The 15,239-nt window shown below is 34.6% G+C and overlaps 1 protein-coding gene across 1 annotated transcript; it reads right to left on the bottom strand.

Annotated features, from left to right (window-relative positions):
• Positions 1–6,671: 6,671 nt before the first annotated feature.
• Positions 6,672–8,483, bottom strand: LOC110104101 (NAC transcription factor 32). The gene is made up of 3 exons (XM_020833070.2): positions 8,246–8,483; positions 7,696–7,997; positions 6,672–7,603 (listed from the first exon to the last, which is right to left on the bottom strand). The coding sequence occupies exons 1-3, from the start codon at positions 8,406–8,408 to the stop codon at positions 7,088–7,090; spliced, it is 981 nt and encodes a 326-aa protein (XP_020688729.1). The 5' UTR covers positions 8,409–8,483; the 3' UTR covers positions 6,672–7,087.
• Between the last annotated feature and the right edge of the window lie 6,756 nt (positions 8,484–15,239).

The raw sequence follows: 15,239 nt of genomic DNA, 5'->3' as shown, positions 1-15,239 counted from the left end.
ACTGGTTTCTTGATAGCGGCGCGTCGAACCACCTCACGTCCGAACATTCCAATCTCCAATCCAGCAAACAGTATTCAGGCAATCAGCAAATCACCCTTGGAAATGGCTATCAACTTCCTATTCACAATTCAGGCAAAGGTATCCTACCAACCCCAACAGGTACTCTCTATCTCCAAAACCTTCTACACGTTCCAAATCTTTCTTTTAATCTCATATCCATCTATCGACTAACAAATGACAACAAGTGCACAGTCAAGTTTTCGGCTAATGACTTCTGCATTCAGGACTCGAAGACGGGTCAAATTCTACTTCGGGGCCCCTGTGTTAACGGTCTCTACCCCATTCGCTCAACTGCTACCACCGCTAACCTTGCTCTTTTTTCAGCTCAAGAAGTTCATAATCTTTGGCATAGGCGTCTCGGTCACCCGGCCCTTCAGACGTTGCAAACAGCTAGACATTCTATTCCTGTAATTTGTAAAATTTCTTACAATAACCATTGTAACGCCTGTAATGTGGCCAAGAGCCGCCGGTTACCCTTTACTTCCTCTAATACAATTACTTCTCATTGCTTCGATCTTGTTCACTCCGACATCTGGGGGCCTTCACCGGCCACCTCCACGCAAGGCTATAAGTATTACGTTGCTTTTATTGACGATTACTCGAAATTTTCTTGGATTTTTCCTTTAATTCACAAGTCAGATGTTTTTACCACGTTTATTACTTTTCACAAAATGATCAATACCCAATTTAACAAATCTATAAAAATCTTTTGATCCGATGGTGGAGGTGAGTTCATTAATAGCAAGTTCCAACAATTATTCAAGAATCTTGGCATCCTTCATCAGTACTCTTGCCCGTACACGCCGGCTCAAAACGGAGTCGCAGAAAGGAAACATAGGCACATCGTTGAAACCATGCGCAGCATCCTACTTGACGCCAACCTTCCAGTCAAACTATGGGTTGAAGCCATGAACGCCTCGGTTTATCTAATCAACAGACTACCGTCTAGAGCTCTTCAGAACCGAAGTCCATATCAGATATTATACCAAAAACCGACAGCCTATAATCATCTCAAGATCTTCGGGTGTCTCTACTACCCGTGGCTTCGACCCTACAGCACATCCAAGCTCTCGCCGTTCTCCATCCCGTGCGTCTTTATAGGCTATGCATCGGCTCAAAAAGGCTACCGCTGCCTCGATCCAAAAACAGGCAAAGTCTACATATCCAGGCATGTCATCTTTAATGAGGCTATTTTTCCCTACCATCAACCTGATCTCGGCCTTCAACACTCCTCCTCAAACAATTTTGTCCCACCTCTACTCCTTGTACCTACCACAATAAATCAGCCTCCCAGCTCTCGTCAATCAGCCAACACCCAGCCTCGGCAATCTTGCCCTGTTCCTACTCAGGTTCCTCACTCCACCACCGACATCCACTCGACCATTCAATCCAACAGACCTGACTCAAATTGCTCCTTACCTATTTCCAATACTACTGCCATTCCAAGCACCTTACCTCAATCTCAATCTACACACATTATGCAAACTCGATCCAAAACAGGGCATTCAAAGCTGAAGCAGATTTTCTCTCTTGCCCATATTACTCAAGACTCTGATCCAACAACATACCGTGAAGCTGCGCAGTCCCAGCACTGGCTCAAGGCGATGCAAGTTGAATTTCAAGCTCTTCAATCCCAGCATACATGGGACTTGGTTCCTCCGGACTCAACACAAAATGTGCTAGGTTGTAAGTGGACCTACCACACCAAGTACCTCGCTGATGGATCTGCTGCACGTCACAAAGCCCGCCTTAAGGCTCAAGGTTTCTCCCAAGAATATGGCCTCGACTACGCTAAAACATTCAGCCCCGTCGCCAAGATGCCAACGGTCCGGATTCTTATAACCATAGCAATGTATCGTCAATGGCCGCTCCATCAACTCTATGTGTCAAATGCCTTCCTTCACGACAATCTCAGTCATACCGTTCATATGAAACAAACTGTTGGTTTCATCGACAAGAACTTTCCGAATCATGTCTGCCGATTACGTAAGTCACTGTACGGGTTGAAACAGTCTCCGCGAGAGTGGTTCGCCACTCTATCTGGTTACCTACAGACCCTTGGCTTCAATTTCAGTGATTCGGATCCTTCACTCCTCATCTACAACCGAAACGGCATCCAAATGTTCTTCCTCGTTTACGTAGATGACATACTTCTTACCGGCAACAGCAACTCGGACATTCAGAATCTGCTGCGTAATCTTCAAAATAAATTCACTATGCGGGATCTTGGCTCCATCTCTCAATTTCTGGGCATTCATGCGGTACCACCTCATACGGGCTTCATCTCACGCAAAGCCAATTCGCTCAGTCCATACTATCCCGCGCAGGTATGTTAAACTGTAAACCCATTTCTACTCCCTCGCAAATTCAAACATCTTCTACGTCAAATTCGTCCGCTGCATTTTCTAACCCAACTCTTTACCGTCAACTTGCCGGATGTCTTCAATATCTCACTCTCACAGGACCGGACATCGCCTACGCCGTCAACAAGATCTGTCAGCATATGCAAAGTCCAACAAATTCACATTTCGAAGCTCTCAAAAGACTACTTCGGTATATTCAAGGATCCCTTCATACAGGTCTTCCAATATTCCGAGATGCACCGATTCTTCAATCCTACGCGGACTCAGACTGGGCAGGGGATGCCGAAGAACGGAAATCAATCTCCGGGTACTGTAACTTCCTCGGATCCACTCTTATATCCTTGAGTGTCAAGAAACAGAACGCAGTTGCTCGCTCATCCACAGAAGCTGAGTACAGGGCACTTGCCTCTGCAGCAGCCGAAATTACCTGGATTCGTCGGCTACTACAGGAACTGAACTGCTCCCAGACTACCGCCACTCCTCTCTTCTGCGACAACGTCTCGGCTATAGCTCTGGCTAACAACCCGGTGTTTCATGCACGAACGAAACACATTGAAGTCGACTGTCACTACATCCGGCATTGCATCAAGAATGACACTATTCAAGTTCATCACCTGTCTACCAAAGATCAAATCGCGGATCTTTTTACAAAAGCTCTTCTCTCTCCCCGATTTAAGCTTCTCGCCGACAAGCTGGTTCAACCTCTGGACTCACCATCTTGAGGGGGGATATTAGACATAGCCAAATATATAAATAGTTTCACTTTACACGTGTAATATTGTAATTAGTTCATTCTTGTATAGCTCTGCTATTCATAGAGCCCTGTACGTCTGTCATCTAATAATATGATTTTACTTCTTCCTCTTTACATTTTCTTGTCCTTTCTTTATTCTTGTTTCGGTTCTATCCATGGCCGAAGCTTTCATATTTCTCATATAAATGGCAATTATTTTTTCTATTAGTTAAACAAAAGAAAATGGGAACGTAGCAAATCTTCTGTTTTATTGGTTTCTTAGTTGTGGTTATTGCTCTTAGACGCAAAACTGATTAGAGCAATGTCTGCTCCCAATTATAGTTTAATTCTGTTCTCCTGTAACATCACCGAAGCTATCTTGATTTTAAAGAGCCTGAGTGATTGCGTAAGCCAAAAAAAAACCTGTACATTCAGAACAAGCCTTCTAAGTTTCCAATGAGGAGAGTTTATTAGTGGGTCATTATTCCACAAAGTGTAAGTGATAATTACAAAAATACTATCTTAAATTACATATATAATACTTCTATATCTATATTAGAAGAGCATCCTACTAAAATTTAAAAGTTTTCGCATTTTTTTTCGGCAAATTTTTATTAGGTCCGGACACCTGACGTAGCTCTACATTCGAACGTCAATAATATGTTACCACGTTCTCTTAATCTTTACCGCGCGGCCCGACGACCCGACCCGGACCTGAACCTGGTATTGCTATGTTCGTGTATTGCTAGGTATTGCTCGGTATTGCTTGGCAATAACGAGAAATACCGATATGTCAAGACCAATACCGAGCAATACCGAGCAATACTTAGCAATACCGAGCAATATATACCTAGCAAAACCGGGGTATTGCTCGGTATTGCTAGGTATTGATCTTGATAGAATGGTATTTCTCGTTACCGAGCAATACCGAGCAAAACCTAGCAATACCCTAGTCTTTACAAATCAGCTAATACATAGCAATACTGGGTTCCAGTCCGGCTCGGGTTGTCGGGCCGAGCGGTAAAGAGTAAGAGCATGTGGTGACATTTTATTGGCGTCCGGATGTAGAGCTACGTCAAGTGTTCTGACCTAATAAAAATTCGCGATTTAGAAGTTGCTGCTATAAGTCTAATTTAAGAGCCGTTTAAACCGCTTCTATAAGTCTAATTTGATAGTGCTTTAAACCGCCGCTATAACTCTTAAAATATTGCTAAAATTCGTGCAAAAATATATTCAATATTATATTTATTTTATTAAAAAAGTTTTAAATTTTTGTTGCTAGTTTTTTGGCCTATCCATTATTTTTTTTTCTTTTTAAAAAGAGGATACTAGCATCTTAGGTTCAAGAAGAGAAAATAATATTGTATTCAATCTACAATCTAATCACAATGAAATTTACAACGGTGATAATACACTACCAAAAAATATGGCTATTAACAACTACGACAGTGGTTTTAAAATCATTATTAACAACTGGTGCAAAAAATTCTATTTTTTTATAGTACATGATGTGAAAATTCAGCTCAGTTTAATACGTTGGTTGGAGCTTTGGCTATCAATTAAGAGATTTTGGATTTGTGATGCGCGTATAAATTTATCTTAATTGACCTAAATGACTAAAAAAAATAACATAATGTAAAACAAGTATAAAATATTATGTATTTTTTATACATTAATATCTTTCTCATTGTTTGAAATGAACTTTATACATTTCCACAAGATTTTTCCTGGAAACATCAACCAACTTTTTTTTTTTTGTGGTTATAACTTGTAAATATCATGAAAAGATGAGTGGTACCATTGCCACTTGTCATAAAATGAGGACACAAGAAACTATCAAACGCTTCATGAAGGGATTGGTTTAAATGGTTATTTTTGGAAGTGGAGAAGTTCAGTTTTGCTTGAACGTTTTTATTATGAGTAAGGGATAAGTAACTAAGTTATCCAATCGATGATTGAAAGTATATTCCTAGTTGTCATGGAATAATTTGACTTCCTAGGTGCATTCATTTCCTTCCTTATTCAAGAGATGTAAGCCTATCTATCTACATCTTTTAATTATTCCAATGAACAATCATTTGTTAGATTTTTTTTTCCTTTTTTAATGGATAATAATTGAATGCATTTCTTTGCGCGGGAGATTTCTATACGAGATTATCGAAAAAAAAAAATCGGTGCATTTGAGTAGAGTATTTTGCGGTGTATTACTCAATGTTGATACTAATACAATATCAATTATAAATAAAATTAAATAATATAATGAAAACATGTTTACATATCAATAGAAATTCTCTTTAGTCGTGCTTATATGATTATGCTATTGAGAATAAAAACATAAGCTGAATTATAATGAATAGTAAGTGGCGGAGCCACAAATCTTTTTTAGAGGGGCCCAAAGTTTGTTTGAAAAAAAAAAATTTCTCAATTTTTTTATCCGGGTTTTGGATCGAAATAGGCAATTTAAAAAAAATTAAAAGATTGAATACTAAATATAAGATGGAAAACACTTACAAATTATAGTGTATATTCTTCATATTTTGAAAAAGATTAATAATTACATTATTTATCAATACCATCCAATATTTTTTTCTCTATATAAGTGAATAAAGTATCATTCATCCAATGATCTCTTTTTTAATTATTTTTATTTTTATTCATCCAATGACCTCTAATCCTATTTCTCAGTCGAGCTTTAATGATAGTCATTGCATAAAATATTATTTTTACTCCTGCTGTTGCAACCGACAAAACTAAAGCGAGTTATAATAGCCAGAAAATAAGAGTATATAAAAAATTCTTCCTGCTATGTATCATTTATATCTTTTAATAATAAGAATTGTGGATCAGATTGCATATCAGAATAGCAGATTTAGGATCACTTGGAGTGGCTGTAAATTTGGCGACATTCACAATATATTAACATAATTAGTTTTAAAATATATTTTTCATCGCAAACAATTCTAAAAACAACCAAGACATCTGTACACAAATGAAAGGGTGCATGTTAGTATTCTGAAAAACAAAACAATGAAAAATTTATCCCAAATAAGTCCTTAAAGTCCATAGAATTACACGAAATCTCATTTCATTGAATGTTGATAGAAAATATATTTTGAAATATTAGAATTTTGTTTGAACTTAAAATCAATATTGATTTCCAAGTGCATCAAAACCATATATATCAGAATCTAGAAGATTCACAGGTTTTTAAACATGTTTTGTAACTTCAAGAAACTGAATGATCATTAAGGTTTCGTTTAATTTTGCTTGTCTTATACCATTTGCATAATTTGTTTTATTTATTTGAAAAATATTCTTAGAAGATTATCATTTTGCATGGTCTCTTCCATATTTATGAGAACATATATGGCCCGATTTGCTTATCAGTTCGTTTATTTATATAAAAATATATATTATAATGATGTTCTATGCTATATTACAATAATAAAAGAAACGATTTCAGTATAATTGTACCAAAGAAAAAGAGAACAAACCAATACTTACAAACATGGCAATGAGACTAAGAGATAAGCACATTCATTAATTGATTAAATTAATAGCCACAGCGAATCTCTTTGAAAAACTGACAGTTTGAAGGGAATTGTTGTTTGAACATCTGAAAAATCTGGGGCTCATTTAGCTTCGTAAGTTTTGCTAAATATGACATAAAAATAAATTCTAATTATAAAATACATAACATAATTGAGATATGAAAATAACCCCCACCCCTATGTTCTACTCAGTTTTTTTTTTTTTTTTTTCTAAGGACGCCATTGAAGCACTTCAACCATTTTCATCCATTCTTCCTATCAAAATCCTTGCACAACTCCTTTACATTCTGTGCCGGAGACAGTACTAATAGAATGAGCAATTTGCTCTTTAATCAAAGTCCATTTTGTTCTTAAAGCTGTGATCTTGATGAAATTTATGCTCACTGCATTCCCAAGTGAGGATTCAGCTGCAGTTGCTGATTGAAGAAAGGTTGAGAGATGTCCAAAGGGTTGTAAAATTGGGCGAAAATGTTTGAATTTCGGAGCTTCTTTGAAGGGTTCAGTTGGCTTCCAAAATCGTCAAAACAATAATTTTCCAGCGTTCTCTGGCGTTTCAGATTGTTTTCAGCGTTCAAAACGGAAGATTGTGATTGTGTTGGTTGTGAGCTGTAGCAGCTTTCATTGTAGTTACCGTTGTTATTTGTGAATGAATAGTTTAAATTTGAGTTAGTCATGGGATCATGATTCGTTAATGGCGCATTCATGGGTGTTTCGAGCAACCCTGACAGCAGAGAGAAATCAGCCTCCTCGACGAGGAACTCAGATACAGAGAAAGACTTGTGAATCTTGCTAGAATCTGCCAAGTTCTTCATTCCTGCATCGTCGTCTTGCTCTCGATCCACCGGGGAATGATGCCGGGTTTTCTGATAGATCCGGCAGAGCACCCAGTCGTCCAACTACAGAGCAATGAGAACAAAATTAGCTAATTTTATCAATTGCTGAAACAGAGCAAACAGCAGATGGAAAAGATGAGTTTCTGCTTTCTTACTCTCATCGATCCTTCTCTGATCTTCAACTGCTTGCTTTGGTTGCTGTGAAGGTTTTCAGCAAGTCTGTACTCGTGCATGATCCAATTGGTCTTCACACCCTTGGGGGGCTTTCCCTTGTAGAACACCAGAGCCTTCTTGACGCCAATGTTCTCCTTCCATTGACTCGCCGTGATCGGTTTGTCGGTTCCGGTCGCCTTCCAGTAACCGGACCCGGCTGCCCTGTTCGGCCGGACTCCGTTGGGGTACTTGCGGTCACGAGGGCTGAAGAAATACCATTCCCTCTCCCCAAACAAAGCTTTTCCTGAATAAAACAGGCATTACTGCAACATTAGATCTCAGGAACGAGTAATGAATGAAATCCAACGGAATCATAATTGCATGGCCTAAGTTTTGCTAATTAGATGAACACTCATTAATTCATTTTTTCATCTGAATCTCAACACCGGAAGAATTGAAGCTTGCCTAGGGATAGATTTGACTATCAAGTCTCACTTAATATAAATCATGTCAGGATATTTTTATATAACTTTTTTTTTTCATTGAGCTTACCAGGCAGTTCCCATGGATTGAATTTGTATATATTGATGTCAGCAATGATTGCGACCGGGCAAGGAGTTGATAACGCCCGCTTGCAGAGATAATGGAGGATGAGCTCCTCGTCAGTAGGGTGAAATCGGAAGCCCGGCGGAAGCGACGGCGAGTTGTTCGACATATTATGGGAGAGAGGCTTCGCTGTTTTAAAAAAGACTGATAACAGGAGCTGGCCTGCAGAAGTTGGAGGGAAAGAGGAGCTGTGGGCCGTTTTATGCGGTTCGGAAATCGGGGCATTGATGGAATTCTTCATATTAGATAGGGGTAGAATTGTCTTCATAAAACTGTTTCATGGTTATCTACGGCCGATCAAAAGTGGGCCGCATTTTCTTCGACCCTCGTACTGCATGGACCGGACCGGAATTGACCCGGTTGTTGAGGACGTCATCTAGTAGAAAATATTGGACACGTGTCTGTTAATGATGTTTTGGGTCAGGGCCCAGTGACGTTTTGCGCCGGCGGTTGTGCGTTGGGAATGTGCTAATAAGGATAATGTCCGTTTGATTTGATATCAAAGGAGCACGGCGTACGACGAGAAAGATTCCTTACGCCGTGCCGCTGGACACGTGATCGGGACATGGAAGTGGATGCGGATGCTCCGAGGAGCGCGCCGTCTGATTGGATAGTTAGTCGAAAGAACGGGCCCACGCAACTTTTCATTAATTTCTGAAATTACCAAATTATCCTTTCCGTCAAAGCTGAATTCTATTTTTCAAATATTAAGATGATTTTATTAGCTATTGAATCTAAAACTTTATCCCGTAAATAATGAATGTCTAAACTTCATTTAATGTTAATTTAATTTACATAATGAATTTTACTTGAAGAACATATTATACTCTTTTTTTTTTTTCATTTTTTCTTGTTAATTTAAATAAATTAGACCACTATTTAATATATAATCTAATTATTTATGAACATTACAGTACTTATATTTTGTGGAATATGTTACTTAATAAATCAAATAATTTATTTTGTTTTTAATAAGATGGATGATCGAACCCAAGCCACCAAAATTATTAAATTTATTTTCAACCAATGTGATATGAGTTTGGGCTTTGATAGTTTGAACCTTGCTAGTCATTGACATTACTTCGAGAGTTCGAACCTAACTTGACAGCCACCGAGATGTTGATGTTTTCTTGAAGAATAGAGTTATTTTAGACTTGGAAACAAACTCTCACAAAATGTAAACCTAGATTTCTCTAGGAATCAACCATGAGAAGAAGCCCAACAAAGCTAGGAATTTTTTGGAAATGCTTGAGGGGTTTCAATTATGAAGGGGTAGATCTAAAATTTTAATCCATAGGAAAGAGAAGGTGAACTCTTCTCTCATGGGTTCGAATTCAGGAGACCATTTTTGGAAAACAAAGGGTTTTCCATTGAGGAACCAAGTTCCATCGAACCAAGCCAATTAATAATCTTCAAGTGAGGAAAATTTCAACAAGAAAAAGTCATCGTTAAGAGAAAGAAGCTTGAGTGTACCTTTGAGCACCCAAGCTCTTTTAATGGCATTTAGCAAAACTTCATAATAGGGCCTCTTTTCAATGAAGTAGTTGACCAGGGAAAGCTCCCTGATGTGTCGGATTGGGCTTTAACAAAGTTCATAGGAAAGTTATTTGTTGTTGGGGTTATTGAAGAGTTTATATTGTTCCAATATTATGTTGAGGTTTCGATTAGAAGGAAAGATTTGGGGATTTTAGAGGGGGAGGGTGGAGCATATGTGGGTTTTGGAGTGATGGAAAGTCTTCTCCAAAGAGAGCACTTGAGCGAAGCAATTTGTGAAGGTTTGTTGGCAACTAATGGTTGAAGGAGTTTTCTAGGGAGGGGGTAGATGAAGGGGGAGGTTATTTCATGGAGTGAAAGGGAAGTGGCGAGGAGCAGTCGTCTAACATCGTCATAGAAAGAGATAGATAGAGAAGATCAGGAAAGGGGAGTCAACCTGGGTTTCTTAAGAAGAACAACTCCTCTTTTAGTCCAAATTTTTTTACTTGATGGCATCCTAAACAATCAGGTCAATTTCAGTCCAGTCCATACAATATGAAGGTTGAAGAAAATGTGCCTCAGTTTTGATCAGCTGTAGATAACCATGAAACTATTTTAAGAAGACCATTCTACACATATCAAATTACCATAATTATTTACATTTCCTTAATTCTGGATCGCATAAAATGGTTTGGAGATCGCCATCTCCTATTATCAGTCTTTTTTAAAACAGAGAAGCCTCTTTCGCAAAACATGTTGAACAACTCGCCATCAGTTTTATTGGGCTTTCGATTCCACTCTACTCAATCTCGTTCACCAACTATTAAAAGGCTTAATTTGTTAATTCCATTATGAGTTGCTCCTCCGTCTCACACATTATTATGAGGACCATTAGTCAAAAAATAAAAAATGGAGAAATTTTGATGAGGTTAATGAGCTCATATATATGTTTACACTGCAGCATAGCATTTTCATTAGATGATAATGAGTCTCGTCCTCACTCTTATGTTTAGACATATACACATCCTGGATGGTCATCCTGGCAACTGGATGTTTCACCTTCTTCTTCAAATGCACACCTTTTGCCTCTATGGGTGATCAATTGGACATCTCAGGTCTAGCCATTTTGAAGTTCTTTTGAACTTTTATTTAAATAAGCATTTTGATTAGCATTGGATGTTATTTGCTTTTGAGCATTATGATTTTTTAATGTAGCTTTTGTGCTTAGTTTAGATAATTTTGAGATGTATACCAAGGTTATCCCTTTTTGTAATTATTTTGATTTGTAATGGAAAATGGCTAATACCTCATTTTCCCCAAAAAAATCAATATTTATCAAAAATTATACTTATATGTTTTTTTTTTAGTTATAAGAAATAAATTGTAAAATATATAAATTAAACCATTGATCTTAAATAATTTTTTTCTTAAAATGATGAATAAAAATCATAAAATATGTGACTTAAATTATTGATTAAAAAACATAATCTTATTTTACAATGAATCCTCATCTTATATAACATTTTCGTTCTCCTACCTTTCTAAGTTCGCATCTGTTATAAGAAAAAATAACTCAAAAGCTTGTAAAGTATTTCTACTACTTATTATGACCAAGCCTATATTTGTAAAACTAAAAATTTACTTAAAAAATGACAATTGTTCTGACAATACTAAAAAGATGTTCTTACTATTAATTCCTAAGGTGGGCTTCATAGTTTATGAGCTTTTCATGTTATTCTTCAAAAGTGAATGGACTCTTTCGTAAATGTATGGTCCAACATAGATCTTTGTATTCGTCATCGAGAATGTCAAGAATTTTTAATGTTAGGTCACCTTCATCAATGGGATAGCTAAGCATGGCTAGCTTGATAACTTTAATACATTGCATGTACTCAATGATTGATTTCATTATTTTGGTAAGAAGATGGTCTTCTTTTTATTGGAGGCTATAAGGGCTTAAGGGTGAAATTCAAATCCCATTCTGAGTAGTTAGAAGTGTTAAAATAACTATCATTAATTATCCAAATTATTCATAATTAAATGATTATTTTTCATGGTTTTTAAAACTAACAAGTTTTAATTTTAATTTAGCATTTAAATCTAACCATTACTCAGTTTTAATTTAAGGATAAACACTGATCGTTTCTTAGTTGTAATTAAGCTTTTAAAATCAAAATTATAATTTTTTCTATGATGGGTAGCAATTAATTATGAATTTTTATATATTTTGGATGCCTAAGCCTTTCTCTCTACAACTTCTAAAAGGAAGAAATATACACAAATATTTTGGGAGAGGAAAAGTTTAGAAGAAATTAAAATTAGTGTAGAACATAATCAAATTTTGATGACTGGAGGTATGTAAAATTTGTTTATGAATTAGCTTCAGCATCTTTTGTTTTATCGATTCTATATTTTATAAACTTCTATTGAATAAAATAAATATTATTGACTTTGAGAAACTTTTGTAGGATGACAATAAATTTTCTTATATTTACTCTACCTTGAAAATTTAATTTTATTTCATAGAAGAATGATCACATAAAGATCTAGGATTATTTGCCCTTTATCATAAAGAAGGTTATAAATTTTTTGAGTTAATATTCATGATTTAAAACTCAAATTTTGATTTTAAATATAATTATGATTCTTTTAATAATTCTAAAATGATTGAATATTTTGGAATCAAAATTTCAACTTTATTCTATTTATTTATTTATTTTTTGGAAATTGGCTTTTTATAGGAAAATATAATTTACTTTAAATTGAACATTTGTTTAGTATATGATGCTATTTTATATCTTGTTTAGATTCAATTAGATTCAACCCGATGTTACTTAAATATTTTTCTTGTTGATATTGATATTTTCTACAAGCAACTACCATTATTATTGATATGCATTTCATAATTTTACTAGTATTCATAAAATTACAAAAAAAAATGCAAAAGTTTAGATTGAAAAGATTTTGTATTAAAGATAAAAATATCTACTGGCATTCATGATTTAGTCGATCAGTATAATAATATCAGAGAGTTCATTAAGATAATTGATAATTGATTCAATATTTCAGAAAAAAAAAACTCTTACTTGTATCCTAGTTATGTAGTTTTCATCCATGAAGTTATATGGAATTAAAGGTGTGTGAGAGCACATAATACAAATGCAAGATATTGCAGCTCAGCTTAAGACCATGTTAATTGATATGTCTAAGTTTTTTTCTAGAGTACTATATTTTGAACAATCTTCCACAACAATATAATCCTTTCAAAATATCCAATAATACACATAAGGATAAATGGTCAGTTAATGAGCTTTTGATCATGTGTGTTCAAGAGGAGGAAAGGTTGATTAGGGAATTGAGAGAAAGTGCAATGTTAGCTACATGAAGAAAGTATTAGAGCCAAGACAAGAAGAAAGGGAAGGGTAAAGTATCACCTTAAGCTGATATCCATAAGGAATCAAAGTTTTTCTTTTGTAAAATAATAATAATAATAATAAACATGAAACATAAAAAAGGATTGCTTCAAATTCAAAAATTAGCATGACAAGAAAGATAAAATAATCACATTTATCTGCTAAGAATCTAAAATAGCTAATATTATTTATAACACATGGTGCATTGAATTAGGTTCTATAATCCATATGTGTAATACTTTGTGGGGTATATAAAATCTATATAAACTAGTGGAAAATGAGTAATATAGATATTTAGGAAATAAGATGAGCACATATGTGAAAGCTATTGGATCATGTTATTCAATACTTAGTAGTGGTTTTATTTTAGATTTTGAAAAGATTTTTTATGTGCCTAGTTTTTTTGGGAATTTGATCTTAGTTTCCATATTTATCTTGTTTGGTTATGCCTTCAACTTTTTAGAAATTTTTGTCAATTTATATTATAAATATGAACTTATTGGAATTTTTTTTATTTGATGGTTTTTTTTATTTTAATTTGCAAAATAGTACCACTCATGTTATAATGCATGTTCAAGCTGGCATAAAAAGATGTGTTATAAATGAAAATTCTTCTATGTACAAGCAATATAGATTAGGACATATATTCATAAATATGATTAAGAGATTGGTTAATACTTTAGATTTCACTTACTTTGATACTTGTGTGTGTCGCATTAAGGCTAAGAAAGCTAACAAGTCAAAGAAATGCATGTGCAAAGAGAAGTATAAATATATTAGAGATCATACTTACAAATGTTTCATATATGGATATGGATTTTCATGTTTCAAAATATTTCATCACCTTCATTGATGTTTACTTACGAAATATATATACATATCTCTATTTGTTTCAAAAAAAAGAAAAATTAAAGCATTAAGTGTCTTTATGATTTTTAAAATAGAAGTAGAGAAATAATATAAAAAATAAATTAAAATTATGAGATTAGTTAGAGATTATGAGTATTATGAAAGATATACTTAGGATTGACTAATGCTTAGTCCATTTATAAAGTTCCTTTAAGAAATATGATTATTTCCCAATATACGTTACCTGGCTCACTTGATCAAAATGGTGTAGCTGAAATAAAGAATAGACAATTAATGATAGGCATGATGATAAGCAAGATTAGTAATTTTAAACTATATAAGTTCTTGTAGATTGAAGCTCTCAAGATGGTTCCATACACATTGAATAGGTTTCCAACTAAGGTTATTCATGAAATTTCTTTTGCGTTGTGGAAAGTTAGAAATCGAGTTTGAGATATATACAAGTATGAGGATGTATAGTTTTAATTTAAAATTTTAAAATTGATCGTTTCTTAGTTTTAATAGAACTTTAAAACTAAAACTTCTATTTTTGCAGTGATAAGTAGCAATTAATTCTAAATTTTTATATATTTTGGATGTCTTAGCCTTTCTCTCCACTACATCTAAGAAGAAAAAACATGCAACATCATTTTAAGAGCAAAAATGTTTAAAAGAATTCAAAATTAATGAAAAACGCGATTAGATTTTAATGGTCGGAGGTATGTAAATATTATTTATGAATTACCTTCTGCATATTTTGTTTAATCAATTCTTTATATCATAAAGTTCTCTCTATAAAATAAATATTTTTGAGTTTGAGAAACTTTTGTAGAATCAACATTAGGTTTTCTTAAAAGAAGTGGTCATTATGATTTGGATGATGGTGTTGATTGCAATAAGGACTTGAGATGTCTCAAATGGGTTAAGAATAATATGAACCCTAAGGTTGGAGGAGATAGTTGAGGGGGAGTTGGCCATGGGAGGAAGAAGAAGCTTGATTAGATCAGGCTGCTTTGATACCATATAGAGAAAGATAATTTGAAGGGAATGAATTTATCTCCTTAATTTTGTATTGCAAGCATTGGACAATATATATAGATACAAAATAGTGAAGAAAAAGGAAAATAAATTAATATCCACAATGAATGCTAATTTATTACATATATTAAATGAAAGAAAATAAAAAGGAAAGTGAATTAACACTA

The sequence above is a fragment of the Dendrobium catenatum genome, unplaced genomic scaffold, assembly GCF_001605985.2.
Source record: "Dendrobium catenatum unplaced genomic scaffold, ASM160598v2 fragScaff_scaffold_692, whole genome shotgun sequence".
Classification (NCBI taxonomy): Eukaryota; Viridiplantae; Streptophyta; class Magnoliopsida; order Asparagales; family Orchidaceae; genus Dendrobium; species Dendrobium catenatum.
This window is presented reverse-complemented; position numbering and strand designations above follow the sequence as displayed.

Bases quoted from the DNA above. Each gene is read 5' to 3' on its own strand.
- LOC110104101 (XM_020833070.2), bottom strand. From the start codon at position 8,408: ATGTCGAACAACTCGCCGTCGCTTCCGCCGGGCTTCCGATTTCACCCT. The intron at 7,998-8,245 runs GTAAGCTCAATG...TGTTTTATTCAG, and splicing joins CAATCCATGGGAACTGCCTG to GAAAAGCTTTGTTTGGGGAG. The intron at 7,604-7,695 runs GTAAGAAAGCAG...ATTGCTCTGTAG, and splicing joins TCAGAGAAGGATCGATGAGA to TTGGACGACTGGGTGCTCTG.